Genomic DNA, 20,358 nt, shown 5'->3' on the forward strand with positions numbered 1-20,358 from the left:
TGGGCACTTCCAATGCTGCAGAAATGTTCTTGTATCCTTCCCCAGATCTGTGTCTTCACTCGACCCTTGTGGCTTGGTTTTCACTCTGACATACAACTGTGAAACCTTATATAAAGAGATGTGTGCCTCTCCTACTAATGTCCAGTGAATTCATTTAGGCACAGGTAGACTCCAATCAAGTTGTAGAAGCATCTTAAGGACCATTGATAGAAGCGTCATAACAAAGGGTCTGAATACTTATGTAAATGGTATATTTCATTCTTTTATTTTTTTTATAAATTTCCGAAACACTCCAAACAACTTCTTTTTTGTGTAGTGTTGGAGTATTATGTGTAGATTGGTGAGGAAAAAAAGAATTGAATCCATTTGAAGATCAGTCTGAAAAATAACAAAATGTGGAAAACTTGAAAGGGTGTGAAAACTTTCCGGTTGCACTGTAATTATTCCTGTCCATGCATGCATTAATAAGTTTATACAGCCTAATGTAGCCTATGTGTATGTAGCAAATGTTATTTTTGCCTGTTATGTCCATGGCTATAGTTCGCCATTCATGTGTCTGATTCTGCACTTCATTTGTTATTCCTGTCTGTGCATGCATTAATGAGTTTATATAATGTTTATATGTAGCAAATGTTAATTTTGCCTCTATTATGTTCCATGGCTATAGTTCGCCATTCATGTGTCTGATTCAGTTTCGTGGCATTTTTCACCAATCCAACAACTGTATACAATAAACAGATTGGCAAACAAATTAATTTCATAAACAGAATGCTATGAATATCGTCTTCATGTGTTCAGTGATGTTCCTTTAATGGTGCTCCTAGATGCCATAATGTAGCCTAACCTAAACAATCACATTTGGTGAACTGGTGATGAGCTTCTTAGGCCCACCTAGATTTATTCCAGGCCCACCTATCTGTCACTTTCTGTATCCGCCACTGCCCCCTGCACATGCCTGTTGTAGAGAAGAAGACATGAATGTCTCCAAATAATGTGTTTTGCCAATGTGTTGTGATGAATGACAAATTAAATATTGTGCATATTATTGTGCATATTGGTTAATTGATTTGTTTCTATACATGGTTTAGACCAGGGTTTTATATGGTTGCTGAATAGTTCAGACGGGGAGATACCTCTGGAATGAGATGTCATACGTCTTATTGTCTATAGTAAAGTTTTATTGTCCATATGTAACAACCTGCCGGTGAAATGTGAAAGTGAAATGCTAAAAAAAATATTTGGAAACAGTTTGAGGCATGTATCCATCATTCAGTTTTGACCAACTCACTGACTCAGGCCCACTTTGTTAAAATGTCATCAAACTATTTTATTAGATGAAAATAACAACATTGATTTACACAGATTCATTATTTTATTATCATTATTATTATTATTCATTACTGCTATAGCGACACCACAAATATAAGTCTAAGTACTTATTTTGCTTATTCATTTAGCTGACACTTTTATCCAAAGCAACTTACAGATACCAATTGAAGGGGCCAGTCTCCCCAGAACAACTTGGGTTTAAATGCCTTGCTCAAGGGCACAGAAGTGGCAGCCAGGAATCAGAATCTGTTCTCATACTCACAGCTTGCCTGAAGATTGGGCATTCTGAAATAAGCTAGTAAAGGCAGATGGTCTGACGAGTTGTTTGCATTGGGCAACCCACTGATGGTATGAAGATCAATTTCGTCGAATAAAGCAAGCCGAGCCAGCAACTGCAGACCATCAGATTCTGGAAGGAAATGTAACACCTGAATATCCAACAATGGTAGTTATGTGCAGGGCTGGACTGGGACAAAACAATTGGTCCAGGCATTTTTGTCCCACTGTGATTGGTCAGGCACACTCATTAATATGCAATACTGGCAGACCAGCGCCAGCGCCGCAATGAGTGTGGCGCACTCATTAATTACATTAGATTCCATTGTTCTCAATACAACTCCACACACCAGCATCACACTTTGCCGCTACCGCCATGCAAATTACAATTCAGTTATATTTTGTCGGCGCCTGCTATATAAAATCCATTGTTTATCCAGGGTTTGCCAATGAAAAACATGCTTTAAACATGCATATTGAACTAAAGGCTGTGGAGTAGGGATGGGCGATATGGTCTAAAATCCATATTGCGATATGCATTGCAGCCACTTGCGATAACAATACATATCACAATATAGTGTTTTATTAGTATCGATACTTTTAAGAATGACCGTATTGTTTTGAAGTAACATGCGTGTGCGCAAGGCATGCTTGCCTCCTCCCCTATAGCCTGTGCGTCATTTCTCCTCACACACACGTATGCTGTCGTGCCATAAACAGTGAGACACTGCTGCTAGTTTAGGTGCTGTTGTAACACATAATAATAGGCTAATATCAAGTTGATTTGCTCACTTGCATCTCTAAAGTTTGTGTTGCTATCCTACCTATTTAGGTAATTTAGGCCTACTATTGGGTTTAAAGTCATTTAGAAATAGGCTACACAACCATGGCAAACTTTTACATCTGAAGAGAGCTCCTTGCTAACTATCCCGCTAGCTCAGGTCATGTCTGTCATTCGTGGAGTGGTCACTAAAACCATTAATGAACATTGCAAGATACTTAGCTCTTCTATGATCCCAGAAAGATTTTCTTCGACTTGTTAGTGTTTTGAACATTGATTTTATCTAATGACATAGAAAACAATGAATTGCATCCACATATCCTTATGCACTATGCGCAACTATTATTCACTAGCCTAAAACTGTGAGGCTGAAGGCTACTCTCACGTAGCCTATATCTTAAAGTGACAGGCACTCAATTACACCAATGTGCACTCAATTAGCCTTACACACCACATTAAAGATATGCCTAAGTGTAATACTTTAAAAATCAATATGAAGTATTCCAATTACGATTTTTTTAGCCACTAATAATTATGCAGATTATAAAATACTATACATTATTAACAAAATAACTTTATATGAATTCCAAAATATATCAAATAGAAACATATGACACAAGTCATCATTTTCCGTATGTGTGTGTGTGGAGAGTCGAGCAGGATGGCCACTGGTGTGGTGATCACACTATATTCAATATTACTGATGACGTGGGTGGGGGCCCCCAAATCAAATAATTTTTTAAAAAAGTATCAAAGAAGTATTGAAATCGCAATTCTTGACCTGGTATCGGTATCGAAACTATAATTTTGGTATCGTGACAACACTATCACAATATATAAATTATAATTGAACCATTTCAGGTTACATAGATCTTAAGGAAAGCCAAACTGCTAAATGTATATATATATATATATATATATATATATATATATATATATATATATATATATATATATATATATATATATATATATATATATATATATATATATATATATATATATATATATATATATATATATATATATATATATATATATATATATATATTATTTTTTTTATATATATATATATAAATAATATATATATATATATATATATTTTGTAGTTTTGAGAACATTTATTGTGCAAAACTGTAATTATATAACATAATGTTGCAAAAAAATAAAATTTCAAGTACACGTTTTCAAGGGCTACGTTGGGTTTTGAAATTAGCTGGCAGGCCGAATGTTTAATGTTTCATATAATTATATGCTAGTAATAATTTTTTAAAATTTAATGCTGTTTAACTCATTTATAAATGGTGCACTGTCACTTAAAGCATTGTGTTCACACGTTTAGTTCTCATAATGATCTTTGCTAAGTTTCTTATAAAAAGGAGATAGCAATTATCAACAATGACAAGCCAGCAGGAACCTGCCGCTCTCTCTTTCTCTCTCGTGCGCGCTCAAACGCGTTCCAAATTAAATGGAGTAGCATAACGTTCAAGTTAGAGCTACTGCAATGGAGATTACAAAGAGTATCATCTCTATGTAACATACATATTATAAATGTTAAAAAGGCACAGTGAAAACCAGTTTGCCGTAAAGCTAACCACAACGCCATCTATTGCAGGAAAAAATAACGAGCAGCCTATGATAACCTAATTAAATGCTTGGCGGGCCGGATTAAAGTGAGAGGGGCCGTTTGCCCACCTCTGAACTACAGGGTATAGTTTACTGCTGCTCATCGGATGGCTTAAATCCAAAACAAGTCCAAATAATGGATGTTGCACCGGTCTTTTTCCCCAGCTCCTCTGTTTTGCTTGACGATGATGTGTTGCATCCGGCTGCAGCTCGTGGCTCTACATTTCATGGGTCAACATGCATTATCGCGATATTGCAATAGAATTAAATCTCTTTCATAGGCCAGTTTTGTATCGTTTATATTGCATATCGTTTCCATCGCCTATTACTACTGTAGTGGTCAAGTCTATTCACTCACTCTGTGATGTGATGTGAGTTGTTTATCTCCATCTAAGTGCTATGTCTTATTTGGCTGTGTGTAGAGTTTTGACATAATGAGCCAAATTCTGAAAAAAGTGTGTAAGCAATAGGCAAAAACTGTAATTGCTTTTTTTTACTATTAGTTCCTATAGGTGTTTAGTAACACCTCCCAATTTCCTCAGGGAAATGCCTCGAGAGCTAATCAAGTTTGGGGTGCCCAGAGGGTTTTTAGGGGTGCTGAATCTATCCCAGCCATTAGTTTTGAGTAAAAATTACTCCAAGTCCATAAAAAATCCATAACATGTGGTTTTATTGAACAATTGATAGATTCAGCACCCCTAAAAACCCCTAGTTAGACATCTTAAAAGCTAATATTGGTAAAACAAAATGTTTTCAATATTTTCGCCCAGACCCTCTGGGCACCCCAAATTTAATGGGCTCTCCATGTGTTTCCCTTCTCCATGTGTTTGATTTAGCCGTGGATAAATTGGGAGGTGTTACTAGACACCTATAGGAACACAAAGTTATTGGTAAGAATTTTTTTTTTGTAGATTGGTGAAAAATAAGCCTATCTTTCCCTAACTAAAACAAGAGGACCAGCTAACAGTGGCAAGAAAGGTCTCAGTAGAGCTACTTAGTTGAAAATAAACCTCTTCATTAACTTTTGCTGGAACCTGCCATGTCCTGGTTCTATTTCCTAATTCCCCCTACTGCATCTGCTGAAATTTATGCAAATGAGAGCGGTTAACGCGAGGCGTTACATCTTCGGTAAACCAGCCTTTCTTTTACTGTTTATGTAAACAAGTTCTCTCCTTTGCTCTAGTCATCATCTGGAACAATAGCCTGACAGAAATATTTGTTCCGCCTGATAATCATGTTGTTTTAATGAAAATATATGAAGCTACTGTATATAGTGGCGAAGCCATTAAGTCTAGAACAAGTTCGTCACTGCACCCTATCAAAAAGACCTTGTCTCTCGACTTGAACCAAGACAGAAGGTGCTTTGGAGGAACATGTCAGTGATATTCAATAAAAGTGTTTCAATAAAAGATGTTAAAATTCCTTGCATTGGTTAACAGTATTACGATTTAAGCAGGCTACCTCCACTTTAGTAGCCTACGTTAGCTGGCATTGTGTAATTAGATCAAATGAAATGTTACAACATACACTTTAGCCTACTACACACCCACAAGCGGTGACGGGGGAGAGGGCTAGGTGTCTGCAAGCGTCTACACGCCGCAATAATGGACACATACCGTTAGGCCTGTTTCACACCGGGTGCGTGGCGTGAGCATGTAGTCTGTGTGGCGTGTCCATTTTTATTTCGACTCCCATGTTAACAGGTTAGAGCTTTCACACCGCCTGCGTGACACGCATGTCTCAGGCACAGCTCGAGCCGCACTGGAAACGTGTGCATGCTAGGAATAGGACTCGCGCCTATTTTTCATGCCACACAAGCGTGTTGGAAGCATTTCCATTCAAAACAGTGAAGAAAAAAAACATAGCAAAGACATAGAAAACACCACGCAGCCGTCGTTCACGCCACGTTCCCGGTTGTGAATTAAACTAGTTAATTCGCATGCATACGTATTGCACCGCGGTGTTGATGATGCTAATCTTTAGTGAACACCGAACTGAACAGTCAATCCGCCGCATTTTGTGCTGCAACAATCTACTTTGTTCCAATTCACATGCATGAACAGAGGAGAGCGTGTATGAGAGACAGAGAGCGGGATAAGGAGAACCCATTTCAGTGCCACTACATGTAACTGTTAACGAACAAAACAGATCATATCTACTGTATAAACAGAAATAAAATTGTAACATATAAGAATTATTGCATGTTTACAAGGCTGAAAGTTCAACAAATAGGCCTACTAATGTGACTGAAATAGTTGTATAAAAAAAAAATATTTCATTCATAACATAGGCCTGGGCTCCAAGAAAAGAACAGTTGATGTTTAATTTATCTAATATTGTGTTGGTCATACTATAGAATGATATATTGCTTGTCTATGTTGAATAATACAGAAGATAAAGAGCTTAATATTAATCACATTTTAAATCGCAATATTGGGGGGAAAAAAATCACAATTAGATTATTTTCCAAAATCGTTCAGCCCTAATCGTTAGCTACAAGGAGCTGACGCTGCCTTTATGTCCAACAAGTAGAGTGATGACGAAGAAAAGAGGCTCTTCGACGTGTTGCCGCCAATGTGGAGAAGGACCTGTCTGATTAGGGTTTTACAGCAGTGCCAGGAGGTCCTGGACAGCAACAAACACCATGGCCGAAAGCCAGGGAATATGAGGAGGTGACACAGCGAAGGACGATTCTCCACCAGAGAGCCTTTGACTGCCAGTGATATAATGCAATATGTTATGGACGAATAATAAAGAATGTGTAACAAACGTCATTGCCTGTTGTATTTGAATTTATGTAGTAAAGTAGCCTAATAGTCAAGTTATTGGAGTGTTGCCAAAACGTCTGCTAAATACAATAACCACCATAGCAAAATCAAACGTCAGATGCCTGCTATTGATGTTAAACATAGCCTTACAATGTTTAATGATAATGGGTATCTCCATGAGATACTGAAGTTCTATGAATGATTCTAAAAAGATCAGGTCCTTAAGTCTCCAAAAGTGCCTCTGGGGTGTGAATTTTCACAGAAATGTTGACCGATTGGGATCACTTGGGATTGGTCAATTTGACTGCTTGCAAAAAAATGTCTGCCAAACCACAACAAATGTCTGATCGTGAATGTGTAATTTACTTCCATGGCAACAAGTTCTGAAGATATAATGTTCACTATGCACACGTCAAAGCATAAGTCATTATTGGTAATTATCACTGAGTGGCAAAAACACAAATTGAATGGCAGCATTCCATTTGAATTAGGCTACTAATAGGAATTCAAGACTGCTGTCCTTGCATTCCCTCGATATCGTATCTGAGTTATGTTTATAGTTTGTTACAAAGAAGACGCACATATTATATTAACAAGTTCATATATTGTTGCGCTTCTCAATTGTAGGGGGATGCCAAGAGCAAATTGCCTTTAGTGCTGCTTTAATGCCACTATATACATACAATTGAATTGCATCATGTTGAACTTATTTTGTTTACTACTTTCTGTCAAAGAGATAGAGAAAATGCTATTTACCTGAATTTAAGGATGTGTCTCTTGATGTTGGCGAATAAAATATGTAGTCCACAGTCATGGCTCTCTTTGAGTGACAGGTTGTGATCTCTGGTCTTCCTCTTTTTGAAGAATGATGGGAGTAGGCAGAGGTGAGATTTAAGCTGTGCTCAATACAAGACCTGCTTACAAAGGATCACAGAGGGAAAAACATCATTCTAGGCAAAATACAGCAAGTAATGATTAGTACTAATGATGGCCTTACACCATACAATTTTCGAGCGATTTCAGAATCGGCGACTAAATTTCCAAAGTCGAAATTAAATCAAAGAAGTCTTACTGGAGTCGAGGCGCGCTCCTGTCAACTAGATCGTTTAATGTAAGGTGCCAATCTTAGTGGGTTTAAGTCAGTCTGTCAGTCTTTTTTTAGTCTTGGCATTACGACAATATCAAACATGTTTGATATTATCGCAAGTCATGGCTCATGCAAATAGTGACACATGGAAAAAATGCTGCCGAAACATGAAAATATGACTTTGATATGAGTAGGCTATCGTTTGAGTTCCTGTTGATATCTAGTGCACGATGGGAAATAATCTTAAGGAATCTAGTTGCAGTCTTGAAAATAGTGACCCTCCAAAATCATAGTCTGTGACTTACAAACTTATGACTTGTCTTTAGATCTGAGAGGGTCTGAGACTAGTTTTTCAAAAATCTTTTCCAAATCTTTTCAAAGTCCTGTTTCTCCCCACAGCTGTGGTTAAGGCTAAGGAAGCTGATGTTCTATAAATATATTAAAGACATATTATAAACATTTTGTACCAATTAAGTTATTGGTCTGTTGCAGAACAGAAATATTTTATTTATGACATATGCAACAAAAGATAAATAACTTTTATTAACCCAAAAATATATAAGGGATAATGGAACGGTTAACAGAAAATAATGCACATTCAAGGTGGTAATGCAGCCCCGACGCGGCAGCGGCAACATCATTTTAAGATTTTACTTTGGCAGCAGTAATATTACATTATATTCAAGAAACCAAATGTGACCCGATCTGGCAAAATGAGTCACAGTAACACAAAATAATTCAAAATTGATATTTTGGTATTTATGGACAGAGGACACAATGAGCTTTTGTTGTCAAGATACAGCATTTTTAATGATAGCCTCCCACCATCTTTTTCCAATTGAAAAACTGAGAAAATCGCATTCCGGGCGAACCGGAAGGGACTATTACTTATTACACGGCTACTTGCCAAAACTAAACAATAAACTCCCCACAAAGTGACTCTTTAGCCTTCATAGCCTGGGCTATAGCCTATTTGTTACCATTTCATCATGGCTTTTGGTGAGAAACAACAGCACATGCTGAACTTGAATCAAACATTCTTTAGAACACAGCTGATCAACCATCTGCTATCACTTTTGAATGAAGTTCCAGTCCTTGCGCAGTAATATGAAAGACGTAAATTGAAGCACAAAACCCATTTTCCTTGACAGCGGTCTGTTATACTTAGCAATTGTCTGTTATTGAGAATTAGCAGACCACCGAACGTTGGGAAGGCCCATTCAAGTGAATGGAGCATTCTGCAGCACTCTGAAGAGCCGTGTAATAAATATATATATATATATATATTGACACACACACATACATATACAGTATATATGATACAGTACAATATATATATATGAGAGGGAAGTGGACAGTATAATATATGTATATGAGAGGGAGGGATATTTCAAATACTATATATTATTAGACTGTGAATGAGTTGACACACAAAGAACTTACTTGTTAATTCTGGAACCCTCACCACTCCGTATAGAACCTATTATAAAAAAAGAATCAAATCAGGTTTTAAAAGTGCAATTCAGTTACATTATATTAACGACTTCAAACTTTCAACTTTTAAGCAATTATGTCACGTTCGCGCATACAACTCGGGTACGATACAAATGGAAACCCTTCACGGTAAGCCTTCCAATCTGATAGATAGATGGATAGATAGATAGATAGATAGATAGATACTTTATTGATCCCCAGGGGAAATTCAAGGTCTCAGCAGCATACATACAACACAAACACATTCTTTAACAGCAGAAAGAGTAATTAAAGTATATAATATAAAAACACAACTAAGCAGTAAGGACAGTAGAAGATAAAGAATATGTTAAATATACTAAAATACAAATTATACTAACACTTAATACAATATATAAAAATATACTAAAATACAAATTACAAAAATACAAATTATACTAACACTTAATCTAAATCAATTCTAAAAACAGAATCCACATAGTGGTGATTAATAAATCAGAGGCGCTTGCAATGACTGAGGCAGGGACTGAGCCTGTGATTCTCTGTGCATAGTAAGGTATGGTAAGGTGCTCTAAGGTGCTCTGTGTGAATGAGTGTCATGGTGGTAGTGCAATGGTGATAGTGGTCATGGTGATGGTGCAAATGAGTAAGTCAACAGTGCAACAATGCAGAAATAAAGTAAAGTAAAGTCTATATATCTATACATTTAACTATTTAAGAAAATGTATAAGTGTGGCCACAGTTCGGCTGTGGCATGGAGGGGGGGGGGTTATGCATATGTGCTAATGTGCTAATATAGCACGCAAACAGTGAGGTATAAAGACAGTGGTACAAGTGGCTAGTGGACAGACAGTACCAAACATGGAGGGGATGAAGAGGCAGACAGACTATGCAGAGAAGTCTATCTCTCCTCTTCCCTTAAGTGAGGCATTGAACAGTTCAATGGCCCTGGGGACAAATGACTTTCTCAGTCTGTCAGTTGTGCAAGGCAGTGAGCGAAGTCTCCAGCTGGTCAGGCTCTTCTGTTTAACAATAGTGCTGTGGAGTGGGTGACACTAATTGTCCAAGATGTTGATCAGTTTGTTCAGGGTCTTTTTGTCAGATAGTGAAGTGATACACTCCAGTTCAGCTCCCACTACAGAGCCAGCTTTCCTTACCAGCCTGTCAATTCGCCCCACATCCTTCTTCCTTGTGCTTCCTCCCCAGCATACTACTGCATAGAAAAGGACGCTGGCAACAACAGACTGGTAGAACATCCTGAGGAGCTTACTGCACACATTGAAGGACCGCAGCCTCCTCAGGAAGTACAGCCTGCTCTGCCCTTTCTTGTAGAGTGCATCAGTGTTGGCTGACCAGTCCAGTTTATTGTCCAGGTGGAGACCCAGATACTTGTAGGTGCTAACCACCTCCACATTGACCCCATCAATGTGGACTGGTAGCAGAGTGGGTTTAGACCTGCGGAAATCCACCACCATCTCCTTGGTCTTTGAAGTGTTAAGTTGAAGATGATTGAGTTTGCACCATTGCATAAAGTCCTCCACCAGGCTCCTGTACTCCTCCTCCTGCCCGTTCCTGATACACCCCACAATTGCAGTATCATCAGAAAACTTCTGCATGTGGCATGACTCGGTGTTGTAGCAGAAGTCAGATGTGTACAGGGTGAACAGGACTGGAGAGAGCACAGTTCCCTGTGGCTCTCCGGTGCTGCAGATCACAGTGTCAGAGAGACAGTTCTTCAGTCTGACGAACTGTGGTCGCTCGGTCAGGTAATCTGTAATCCAGGTTACCAGGTGAGCGTCCACACCCATCTGCAAGAGCCCCAATCTCCCAATCTGAGGGGCTGGATGGTGTTAAAAGCACTTGAGAAATCAAAGAACATCATTCTCACAACACTTTTCCCCTTGTCCAGGTGGGAATGTGTCCTGTGTAGAAGATAAGTGATGGCATCGTCCACGCCCACTTTCTCCTGGTAAGCAAACTGTAACGGGCCTAGTGCATGGCGTACCTGGGGTCTGAGCATGCCTAAAACCAATCGCTCCATTGTCTTCATCACATGTGATGTAAGAGCGACAGGTCTGTAGTCATTAAGCTCACTAGGGTGTGGCTTCTTAGGGACAGGGGTGAGACATGATGTCTTCCACAGTGTTGGAACTTGTCCAAGGCGTAGGCTCAAATTGAAGATGTGCTTCAGTGGTTCCCCCAGTTCAGCAGCACAGGCCTTGAGTAGCCTTGGGCACAGTCTGTCAGGCCCAGCTGCTTTATTGCTGCGCAATTTCTTAAGTTGGACTGTCACTTGATCCTTTGTAATGGTGAGGGGTGTAAGGGGAGGGGAGGGGTGCATCTGGGATCTGTGTGTCTGATGGCTGTTGACTGAGGTCGTTGTCACCTCATTGTTCGTGATGGTGGGGGTGCGATAGCCTGTGATGATGGAGGTGAGTGTTGCGCTGGTATTGAGGGGGTGTGAGGGTGGGGGCTGGGGATGGTGGACAGACCACCGCCATTGGAGCTGGAGCAGGGCAGTCAAACCTGTTGTAGAAGTGGTTCAACTGGTTAAGCCCTGTCCAGGTCCCCCCCCACAGAGCTGCTGTTCTTCTTCAGGCCAGTGATAACCTTCATGCAGTCCCAAGTCTCCTTCAAGTTGTTTTCCTGCAGCTTCTGTTCCACCTTCTTTCTGTAATCCTCCTTAGCTTCCTTCAGCTTGAATTTGAGTTCCCCTTGCATCGCCCTCAGCTCTGCCATGTCCCCCCTCTCTGAGCGCATCTTTTTCCTGTTGAGAAGGGTCTTGACATTGCTGGTTATCCAAAGCTTGTTGTTGGGAAAGCAGCGTACAGTTCTGGTGGGAACAACAATGTCCATGCAGAAGTTCAGGTAGTCAGTTGTGCACTGTGTGACCTCCTCCAAGTCCTCTCCATTCTGTAACACACTCCAGTCAGTACACTCGAAGCAGTCTCTCAGAGCCTCATCCACTTCGGGTGTCCACTTCCTGAAGGTGCGTGTGGGAACTGGTAGCCTCTGTACTTTGGGCTTGTACATTGGCTGGAGATGAATGAGGTTGTGGTCTGACTTTCCCAGTGGGGGGAGGGGGTTTGCACTGTATGCATCCCTCACGTTTGCATACATGAGGTCTATTGTCCTGTTTTTCCTTGTAGGGCAGTCCACATACTGGTAAAAATTTGTGAGTGTGGAGTCCAGTGTTATGTGATTGAAGTCGCCAGAGATCACAAAAAAGGCGTCAGTGTGTTGGGTTTGAAGCCTTGTGATTGTGGAGTGGATGATGTCACACGCTGTATCCGGAAAAGCTCGAGGTGGAACGTAAACACAGACAGCAATTGCGTGCGAGAACTCCCTCGGCATGTAGTACGGACGGAGACTAACCGCTAATAACTCCACATCCTTACAGCATACAGTCTCCTTTACTGTTACATGTCCGGGATTGCACCATCTATTGTTAATGTACAGCGCCAGTCCGCCTCCCTTCTTTTTGCCAGAAAGTTTAGTCTCTGTCCAAACGAGCTACACTGAAGCCAGGCAGCTCAACGTTAGAAGTGGGGATATGGCTTGTTAGCCACGTCTCCGTAAAGCATAACAAACTACATTCCCTGTACAACTTCTGGTTTCTTACCAGGGAATCCAGTTCGTCAGTCTTATTAGCCAGTGAGTTCACGTTTCCCATCACAATCGATGGAACTGAGGGCTTGTATCTCCACTTCTTCTTCCGACGCCTCGTCTTCACTTTTACTCCCGCTCTGCAATCCCGAAAGCACCACAGTTCCTCTGGAATGTTGTCCCGAACACAGCCAGCATTCCGTCGTAGTGCGATCAGCTGGTTCCTTGTGTACACAAGCTTGCTGTCGCTGGAGCGTTGTAATATGTCCGTATCCATAGGATAGAATAAACACACTCCTCAAAGTGTGTAATCCAAAAAGTTGCTAAGTAAAAAGTAAACAAAAAGTAGACAAAAGACATAGAAACAAACACTAAGACACGGAGCTGCTGAGTAGGCTGCCACACCTGACGGCGCCGGAACCGGATATTAAACAGTTATAATGTTAGGATACAGATATGTGTATCGGGATATGTAACCTCCGGCAAAAGCTTAAAATCAGTGGGAGAAGTGTTCTTATTAGTCTTATTACGCTTGGTTAACTGATAACTTCTGTTCATATTTAATCTGTTGAAAATACGAGCTAGACATTTTGTCTACCACCAAGTTACCATTAACTTCCTGTAAACTCTAAACTAAACATACAGTAGAAGCTATGTTATTAGTCTCTTTCCGACCAAGTAGTTAGTTATAGGAACTTAGTTATAGGAACAGTCCACTTCTAAACATTTCTACTAACTACTCTCCCCCAAAACCGGTTTTGCCATTTGCATTCACACTGGCCAAGTGGCCACAGGAACTGGTTGCCCATTCAATTGCAAATTGGCCATTCAACTTGGGTTGACAGTAGGTGTGACTTATAAGTTGGACCAATCAACATAGACCTAGGTCACAAGGGTTCCTATGCGAAAAAGGGAAAAGACCCTGCCCTGAAGTAGGAGCTGAAAGAATTACAGGAACTGTGGCCATAGGAACTTAATGATCCCCAAATTGGTCCGGTCGGAACACAAGAAAAAAAGGGTTATAGGAACACTATGTTCTAGGAACTGCAAAAATCCCGTCAGTGGGAAAGCGCCTACCGTTTATGTGTTTGAAACGGTCTATAGCATGGTTAGGAGGATCAGCATGTGGGTTAACATTAGTTGGAGCATTAGACTGTGTTGAGACAAATTCACTCGATTTTAGTTCAAAGATTCTAATTGTAAACCTTAAGTCAATGCTCTGCTAGAGGTACACCTTGATATTTCAGTAATGTCAAAATAAGTAATTAACCATAATTTATTATTTAACGCTGGTTCTCTGGTTCTCCCTATAAGCAAAAGCCTGTGGGACCGTAGCAACATAGTAACTAAGGGGATGGAAACAACTGCTCAAAAACAGAAAGGTCCATTGAATCCAACCTGGCTCAACCCATTTACTGTGTTTGATCACAACTTCCCTCTGGCAATTGTCTCGTGCAATATTACGCATGCTCTACCATATTCGCCGGTAATCTATCGTTGCCAAACTCGGGGCCACAATCTTTTTTTTGCTTTTTTTTTTAAAAGTATATTTTTTGGGCTTTTTGCCTTTGTTTCACCAGAACAGTGAAGATAGGCAGGAAGTGAGTGGGAGAGAGAGAGATGGGGTGGGATGAGGACATGACCGCAGGTTGGATTTGAACCTGGGTTCCTGTGGGCACTTGGGCCCGTACATGGCATTGGCGCTGTAGCCTGTTGCGCCACAGCGCCTCCCGGGGGCCACAATCTTGATGTTGACTTCGAAAGGATAGTGACAAATAGTTGACAATTAAGCACAGGAGAAATCAAATTGAAAAACAATAGACTGAGGAGAAAAGACTAAATCAGTGTTTCTTAACTGGTGGGTCAGGACCCAAAAGTGGGTCGCGGAACCATTCAAGGGCTCATTTCTAGAAAGCGTAGTTTGCTAACTTGCGTCGCAACTTTGGTAGTTCGCTCCATCGTTCTTGGATTTGGTGTTTCTAGAAAGGGTAGTTCGAACTCTTAAACGCAAACAAGGACGCAAAGTTTGGTCGTTTCAACTACTGCCCCTGGGCAGTCGCACTTGTGTCGTTCCTTGGTAGTTAACCAAAAATCACAACCACCCAACCAAAGATTACGAAGTGGATGTTTATCTCGTGACTCAATGATTGATCTATCCTGTAGCTTAATTTTCATTAAGAGACTGTCTCTCTTGAGATTGTCCTCTTGCTTCTCGTTACCTGCAGGTGAACTAGTGTGACACGTAGATTCAATTGTTTTTGATTGATGTCTTGTACCTATTGGTCCCTCAATGTAGAGTAACTATATACATAAATATGTATGGCCAAAACGTATTGTTGTGTCTCGTAGGCCTACTCTTACTCAGAGGTGAAAAGAAGAGATAGGATGCAAACTCCGGCCGAGTGCGCAGTGCACCGACGCACTGCTGTTAAGCCACGAAACTGAATTGAATTTGCGATTGGCTACCCAGAAATTTGTCCAGGCTATATATTTGTTCCAACATAGATATTTAACACAAATAATGACTCATATTGGTCGGCTTAAGTTAACTGTTTTATTTGCTTGCAAGCAATAGGTTTAGGTTTTTGCGGATGGCAATGACAGCATTAATCACTCTGAATAAATTAGAAAAATGTCGACATAGGCCGTGGCAGAACATTTCTAGGGGGTGGGGTATTACACGTTGTTTCCACCAATGATATGTATCGCTGCATCATCAACAACGTTGTTGGAACTATGGTGTTAGAACGCCGGAGGTAGCGAATTGCGACACAGGTACGATACTTTCTGGAAACAGGTGTAACAATGTTGTTGTTTGGTTGCAAGTTGCATCGTACCACGGTGGTTGAGCAAACCTGGGTGGGTCGCGGAGCTTGTGGGTTAAAAAAAGTGCTACTTTATCAGATCTAATATCTGACCTTTATTTTGATAGACTTTATTCGTATATCAGTCGTTGCCATGGACAATGTTAATGTGACAGGTCATGTTAGACATCAGTTTAGTGGTATACGCAAATAGGCTACGACCCTGAATATTTGAAGTAGGATATGGATTCATTTAAATTGAGGACAAAATGGGACTGAAACCCCAGTGTGTGGTGTGCAGTGAATTGCTGGCACATGAGAGCATGAAACCATCAAAACTAAAATGCCACACAGAAACCAAAGCTGTCAAAGACAAACCTGTCGAGTACTTTGAAGACTTCACAAATGTAATGCCAAACATTATCATGTTCCAAACAAGTAGACCTACAGATACTATGCGTGTCTTACCATGTAGCTTACTGTATCCATTGGCTTGAACACTAGTGCACATTGATCATCAGTTCAGAACCACTGCTATAGATAAAGGCTTACTTGGGGAAGGGTCCTCATATTGGCACTGCTGACTAATTCCCAGACATTGGGGCCAGAGGGGCACACTAAGAATGCGTTGCCCTTTACGCTTCTCATCCTGTCCAGACACCTGCATGAAATATGAATTGTGCATTTTTAGCTTATGAATCAGGTTTCATTATGTAAATTACCAGTACTCACTGGTTCCTTAAAATCCTTTTCTGATGTGTTCTCTGTTGTGTTCTCAGCAGCTGCATATTGTAAGTACTCACCTTGCCCACAGGAATCCCATGATATTCAAGCTTCCTCTCTCTGATAAAGCGATAAAGTGGAGACCAGGGCACAGCATTAAAGTCCCCACAAAGAACAACAGGACAAGTGCTACCATCTGACTGCTTTGATACATGGCTGATTTCCGCCAGAAGCAGTCCAAGTTGAGTCAATTTGATGTCCCCACGCCGCGGATTGTACAGAAGGTGTGTATTAGCGACACAAAGATGATTAGTGATACCTTTCTCTAGCTTGGGCTTCAGGAGTAGCACCAAGCCCACATTATCTCGGTCCAGCAAGGGAATATCTCGTTTGAAGTACTCCACAGGATGACAAGACACAAGGGAGAAGGACGCTTGTTTGAAGACCACAGCACAGCCATCTACCTTATTGCCTGTCCGCTTCTTATACTCACAGTGGTATCCTACAAAGTAAACAACATAACAGGTATATTATGGTTACCATCTTCGACAGGAATCTCAAATTACTTCAATATGTATGAAACAATTAACCCTTGAGACAATTTAAAGGCCCTCTAAAGAGTTTGTTTTATCTTAAAATAACATTTCCAAAATCATTTTGAATGATTAATAATGACTCTTAATAAAGTGAATGGCACTTCTGCCGCAGTCTGAGAGGGTCGCATTGCTTCTAATAAAGACTAAGCAAGTTGATGTGCCGGACCCCCCTTCCAGAGTTAACCAGCTAGTGATGTGCAGAGTGAGCTTACAAGCAATGACAGTAAATGTCGTGATTGTGAAATGTCATATCATGATCGTGAAAAGTTGCAGATTCCTCAGTTTATGTCCGCAAGCCAAGTAATTCAATGATCAGCGGTTTATCCGGTGGGTTAGCAAATGTTATGCCTTATGGCTGTGACAGCTAGCATGCTAGTTAACCTTATTCTGATTTGAGTGCCTGGAAAAGGAATGACTGCCAAACCACAACAAAAATCTGATACGGAATGTGTAATTTACTACTAATTACTAATTAGTATTTACTACTAATTAGTATTTACTACTAATTTACAAATGTACTACTTAGAACTTGCCAACAAGTTCTGAAGATATACACTGCAAAAAATAAAATCATAAGTGTTATTAAGTAAAAACATCCATAATTGCTTTGTCTTGATGTTCAAAAAAGGTAAAAAATGTCCTAATTTGCATAATGTATCTGCAATATCCCATCTAAAAACATACTTTTGTATGATCATTTGTTATATTTGATACAATTTGCCTAAAGCCTAAAGCCATTAACCTATCTACTTACAGCATATTATCAATACATTTCTTTATTATGCATTTATATTCGCTAATGTATTTGAATATGCAAATCATCTCATTAACTATGCGCGATATAAAAATGTCCCAAGCAGAAATGGATTCTATGCGAAAAAGTACTATAGAATCAATTGAGAAAAGTTTGGTAGTGACCTTAATCAGATTGTTCTAGGTTTGCCCTGTCTACAGTAAGGTGTTTGCACCCAGCAATATGGCGGCCATGTTCACATATGCAACCTAATAGAACTCGACGGACAATGCGGTATCTAGCTTTCTAATATCTAGCAACACCCTAGCAACCATCATAATTACCCTAGCAACAACCTAACAAGCAACACTATAAGGTCCACCTAGCAACCACCATAGCAACCAACATGATTACCCTAGCAACCACCTAAGCAACCACTTTATTTGGCATAGCTACCACCATATGTTCCCTAGCAACACCATAGTAAGCATCTTAATTACCTTAGCAACAACCTAGAAACCACCTTAGCAACCAACATGATTATCCTAGGAACCAGCAGAGCAACCACTTTATTACCCTAGCAACAACCTGGCAAACATCTTAATGACACCAGCAAACAACCTAGCAACCACCACTGGGTCATTCCACGTCAATTTAACCAGGGCCCACGCACTTAGGTCTCAACAAATTCTGAAAAAATGACCAGGTGTACCTATGTTACCCAGGAGACACACTGTAAAATGTATTTTATGCAAGATCAATACTTTCCAAGATACAGCCAGTTTTACGGGGGGAGGGATGTAAATGATTTTGTTCGGCCTCTTTTTTTTGTTAAAGTTCACAAGCCCATAGAGCAAGAACTACACCATGTAGGAGGGTCAAATTTTGCATGCTGGTACATAACTAGGATGTAGCAAAATCGTCACGTTTGGTCTGAATGATCCTGCGTGGTCATAGCTCTCCCTTAAAGTTGATAAAAATGTTATTGGAGTTTTTGTCTGGGCTCTGTTTAGGCCTTCAGAAGACATATTTGTACTCAACATAGGCTCTTAATTTATTTTCCTTATTGAGATAAGTAGAAACACTCTCCCAAAAAGCAATGAACAAAAAAGAAATCCCTGCAGATCTCACAAGTCTGAAAAATCCTTTTGGTTCTCATTTTCAGAGCACCCAAACACCTTGTGGGAATATACAAAGATTTTTGTAATACGTTTTTCTTTATTCTGCATGATCCCTTCTTTTTAAAAACACCAGTTTGACTTGTCTTTGGCTAATCTTTCTTTTTTATTTTCCACCCTGAACATGGGCAAAATGCCCCATTGAGATCAATATGTTTTATATAGAGTTACCATAGGGCCACCTGTGGTTGTATAGAGTAACCTGTGGTAACTCTATACAAAACATATTGATCTCAATGGTGCATTTTGCCCATGTTCAGGGTGGAAAGTAAAAAAGATTTTCAGATGTTTTTGAGACCTAAGTGCGTGGGCCCTGGTTAAATTGACGTGGAATGACCCCACTTTAATGTTAACCTAGTAACCACCATAACAACCAACATGATTACCCCGGCAACCCTCATAGCAACAGCTATATTTAGCATAGCAACCACCATGTCTACCTTAGCAACAGAATTGTAACTATGTAACACTGTATGATATTTTACATCATATATTTTGCATTTTCATGCACTGGTAATTCTTTTGAAGTGCATTTCTTGTTGTAATCAGCTACCATTTGAGCCATCACAGCTGTGTCCAAAGTTAAATTAGCAGTAATACGCTACATAAAACCAATACACACACACACACACACACATATATATATATATATATGTGTGTGTATATATATATATATATATATATATATATATATATATATATATATATATATATATATATATATGTGTGTATATATATATATATATATATATATATACAAATACAAATACAGAGAGAGAGAGAGAGAGCACCTAAAGACTCAAGGCTGGGTTTAACCTGGGTTTCATAGTGATCCTCTTGTACTTCTTGAAGACACAAAATCTATGGAGATATAAATAGACATGGAATAAGTAACTGCCACCTAAAGACAAACATGGTACAAAACGTTACTTGGTGTTCTTGACCTACTTAAAACAATCACTTGCAAAACAGATCCCAGATTCTCCTGTAGAATCCTGTAGAAAACCTGTAGCCCACAGATAGACCTGCTTTAAAAAATAGGATGATGGGGAAAACACCATTCCAGCTATAAGCATTCAATAATGAATACTAAATATTATATTATAAATAATAAATGTGCAGTGAGTAGAATTTAAGCATGGCTGCATGTGACATTTTTATAGACCAAAATGACATAAGCCTAACAGCTGTTTTTTCAAGGCTATATGTTTATGGAAGAATATTAGACTCAAAAGTTTTGTACGTGTGTATCACGTTTTGAAACTGTAGAAATTATTTGTAACTGTAAAAATGATCTGTACAAGTAATTGTCAATATCACAAATATGCCCTACACTTACAAATCTATTCTACGGGTACGGATCGGTTTTACAGCTACA

The 20,358-nt window shown here is 39.6% G+C and overlaps 1 protein-coding gene across 6 annotated transcripts in view; it reads right to left on the minus strand.

The window, feature by feature from the left end:
- Positions 1–1,306: 1,306 nt before the first annotated feature.
- Positions 1,307–20,358, minus strand: part of angel2 (angel homolog 2 (Drosophila)) — a 40,369-nt gene continuing 21,317 nt past the window's right edge. For 4 of the 6 annotated variants that reach the window (XM_048249790.1, XM_048249795.1, XM_048249796.1 and 1 more), the window contains exons 3-8: positions 19,772–19,841; positions 16,554–16,975; positions 16,303–16,411; positions 9,311–9,347; positions 7,537–7,697; positions 3,502–6,725 (exon numbers count right to left, since the gene is read on the minus strand). In XM_048249790.1, the coding sequence (XP_048105747.1) occupies positions 6,502–6,725; positions 7,537–7,697; positions 9,311–9,347; positions 16,303–16,411; positions 16,554–16,975; positions 19,772–19,841 (1,023 nt within the window). In that variant the 3' untranslated portion in view covers positions 3,502–6,501. Of the gene's footprint in view, positions 1,739–3,501; positions 6,726–7,536; positions 7,698–9,310; positions 9,348–16,302; positions 16,412–16,553; positions 16,976–19,771; positions 19,842–20,358 lie in introns of those variants that run through there. The other 2 variants (XM_048249792.1, XM_048249791.1) reach the window with 2 other exon arrangements.

This window comes from Alosa alosa, chromosome 8, assembly GCF_017589495.1.
Source record: "Alosa alosa isolate M-15738 ecotype Scorff River chromosome 8, AALO_Geno_1.1, whole genome shotgun sequence".
Lineage (NCBI taxonomy): Eukaryota > Metazoa > Chordata > Actinopteri > Clupeiformes > Clupeidae > Alosa > Alosa alosa.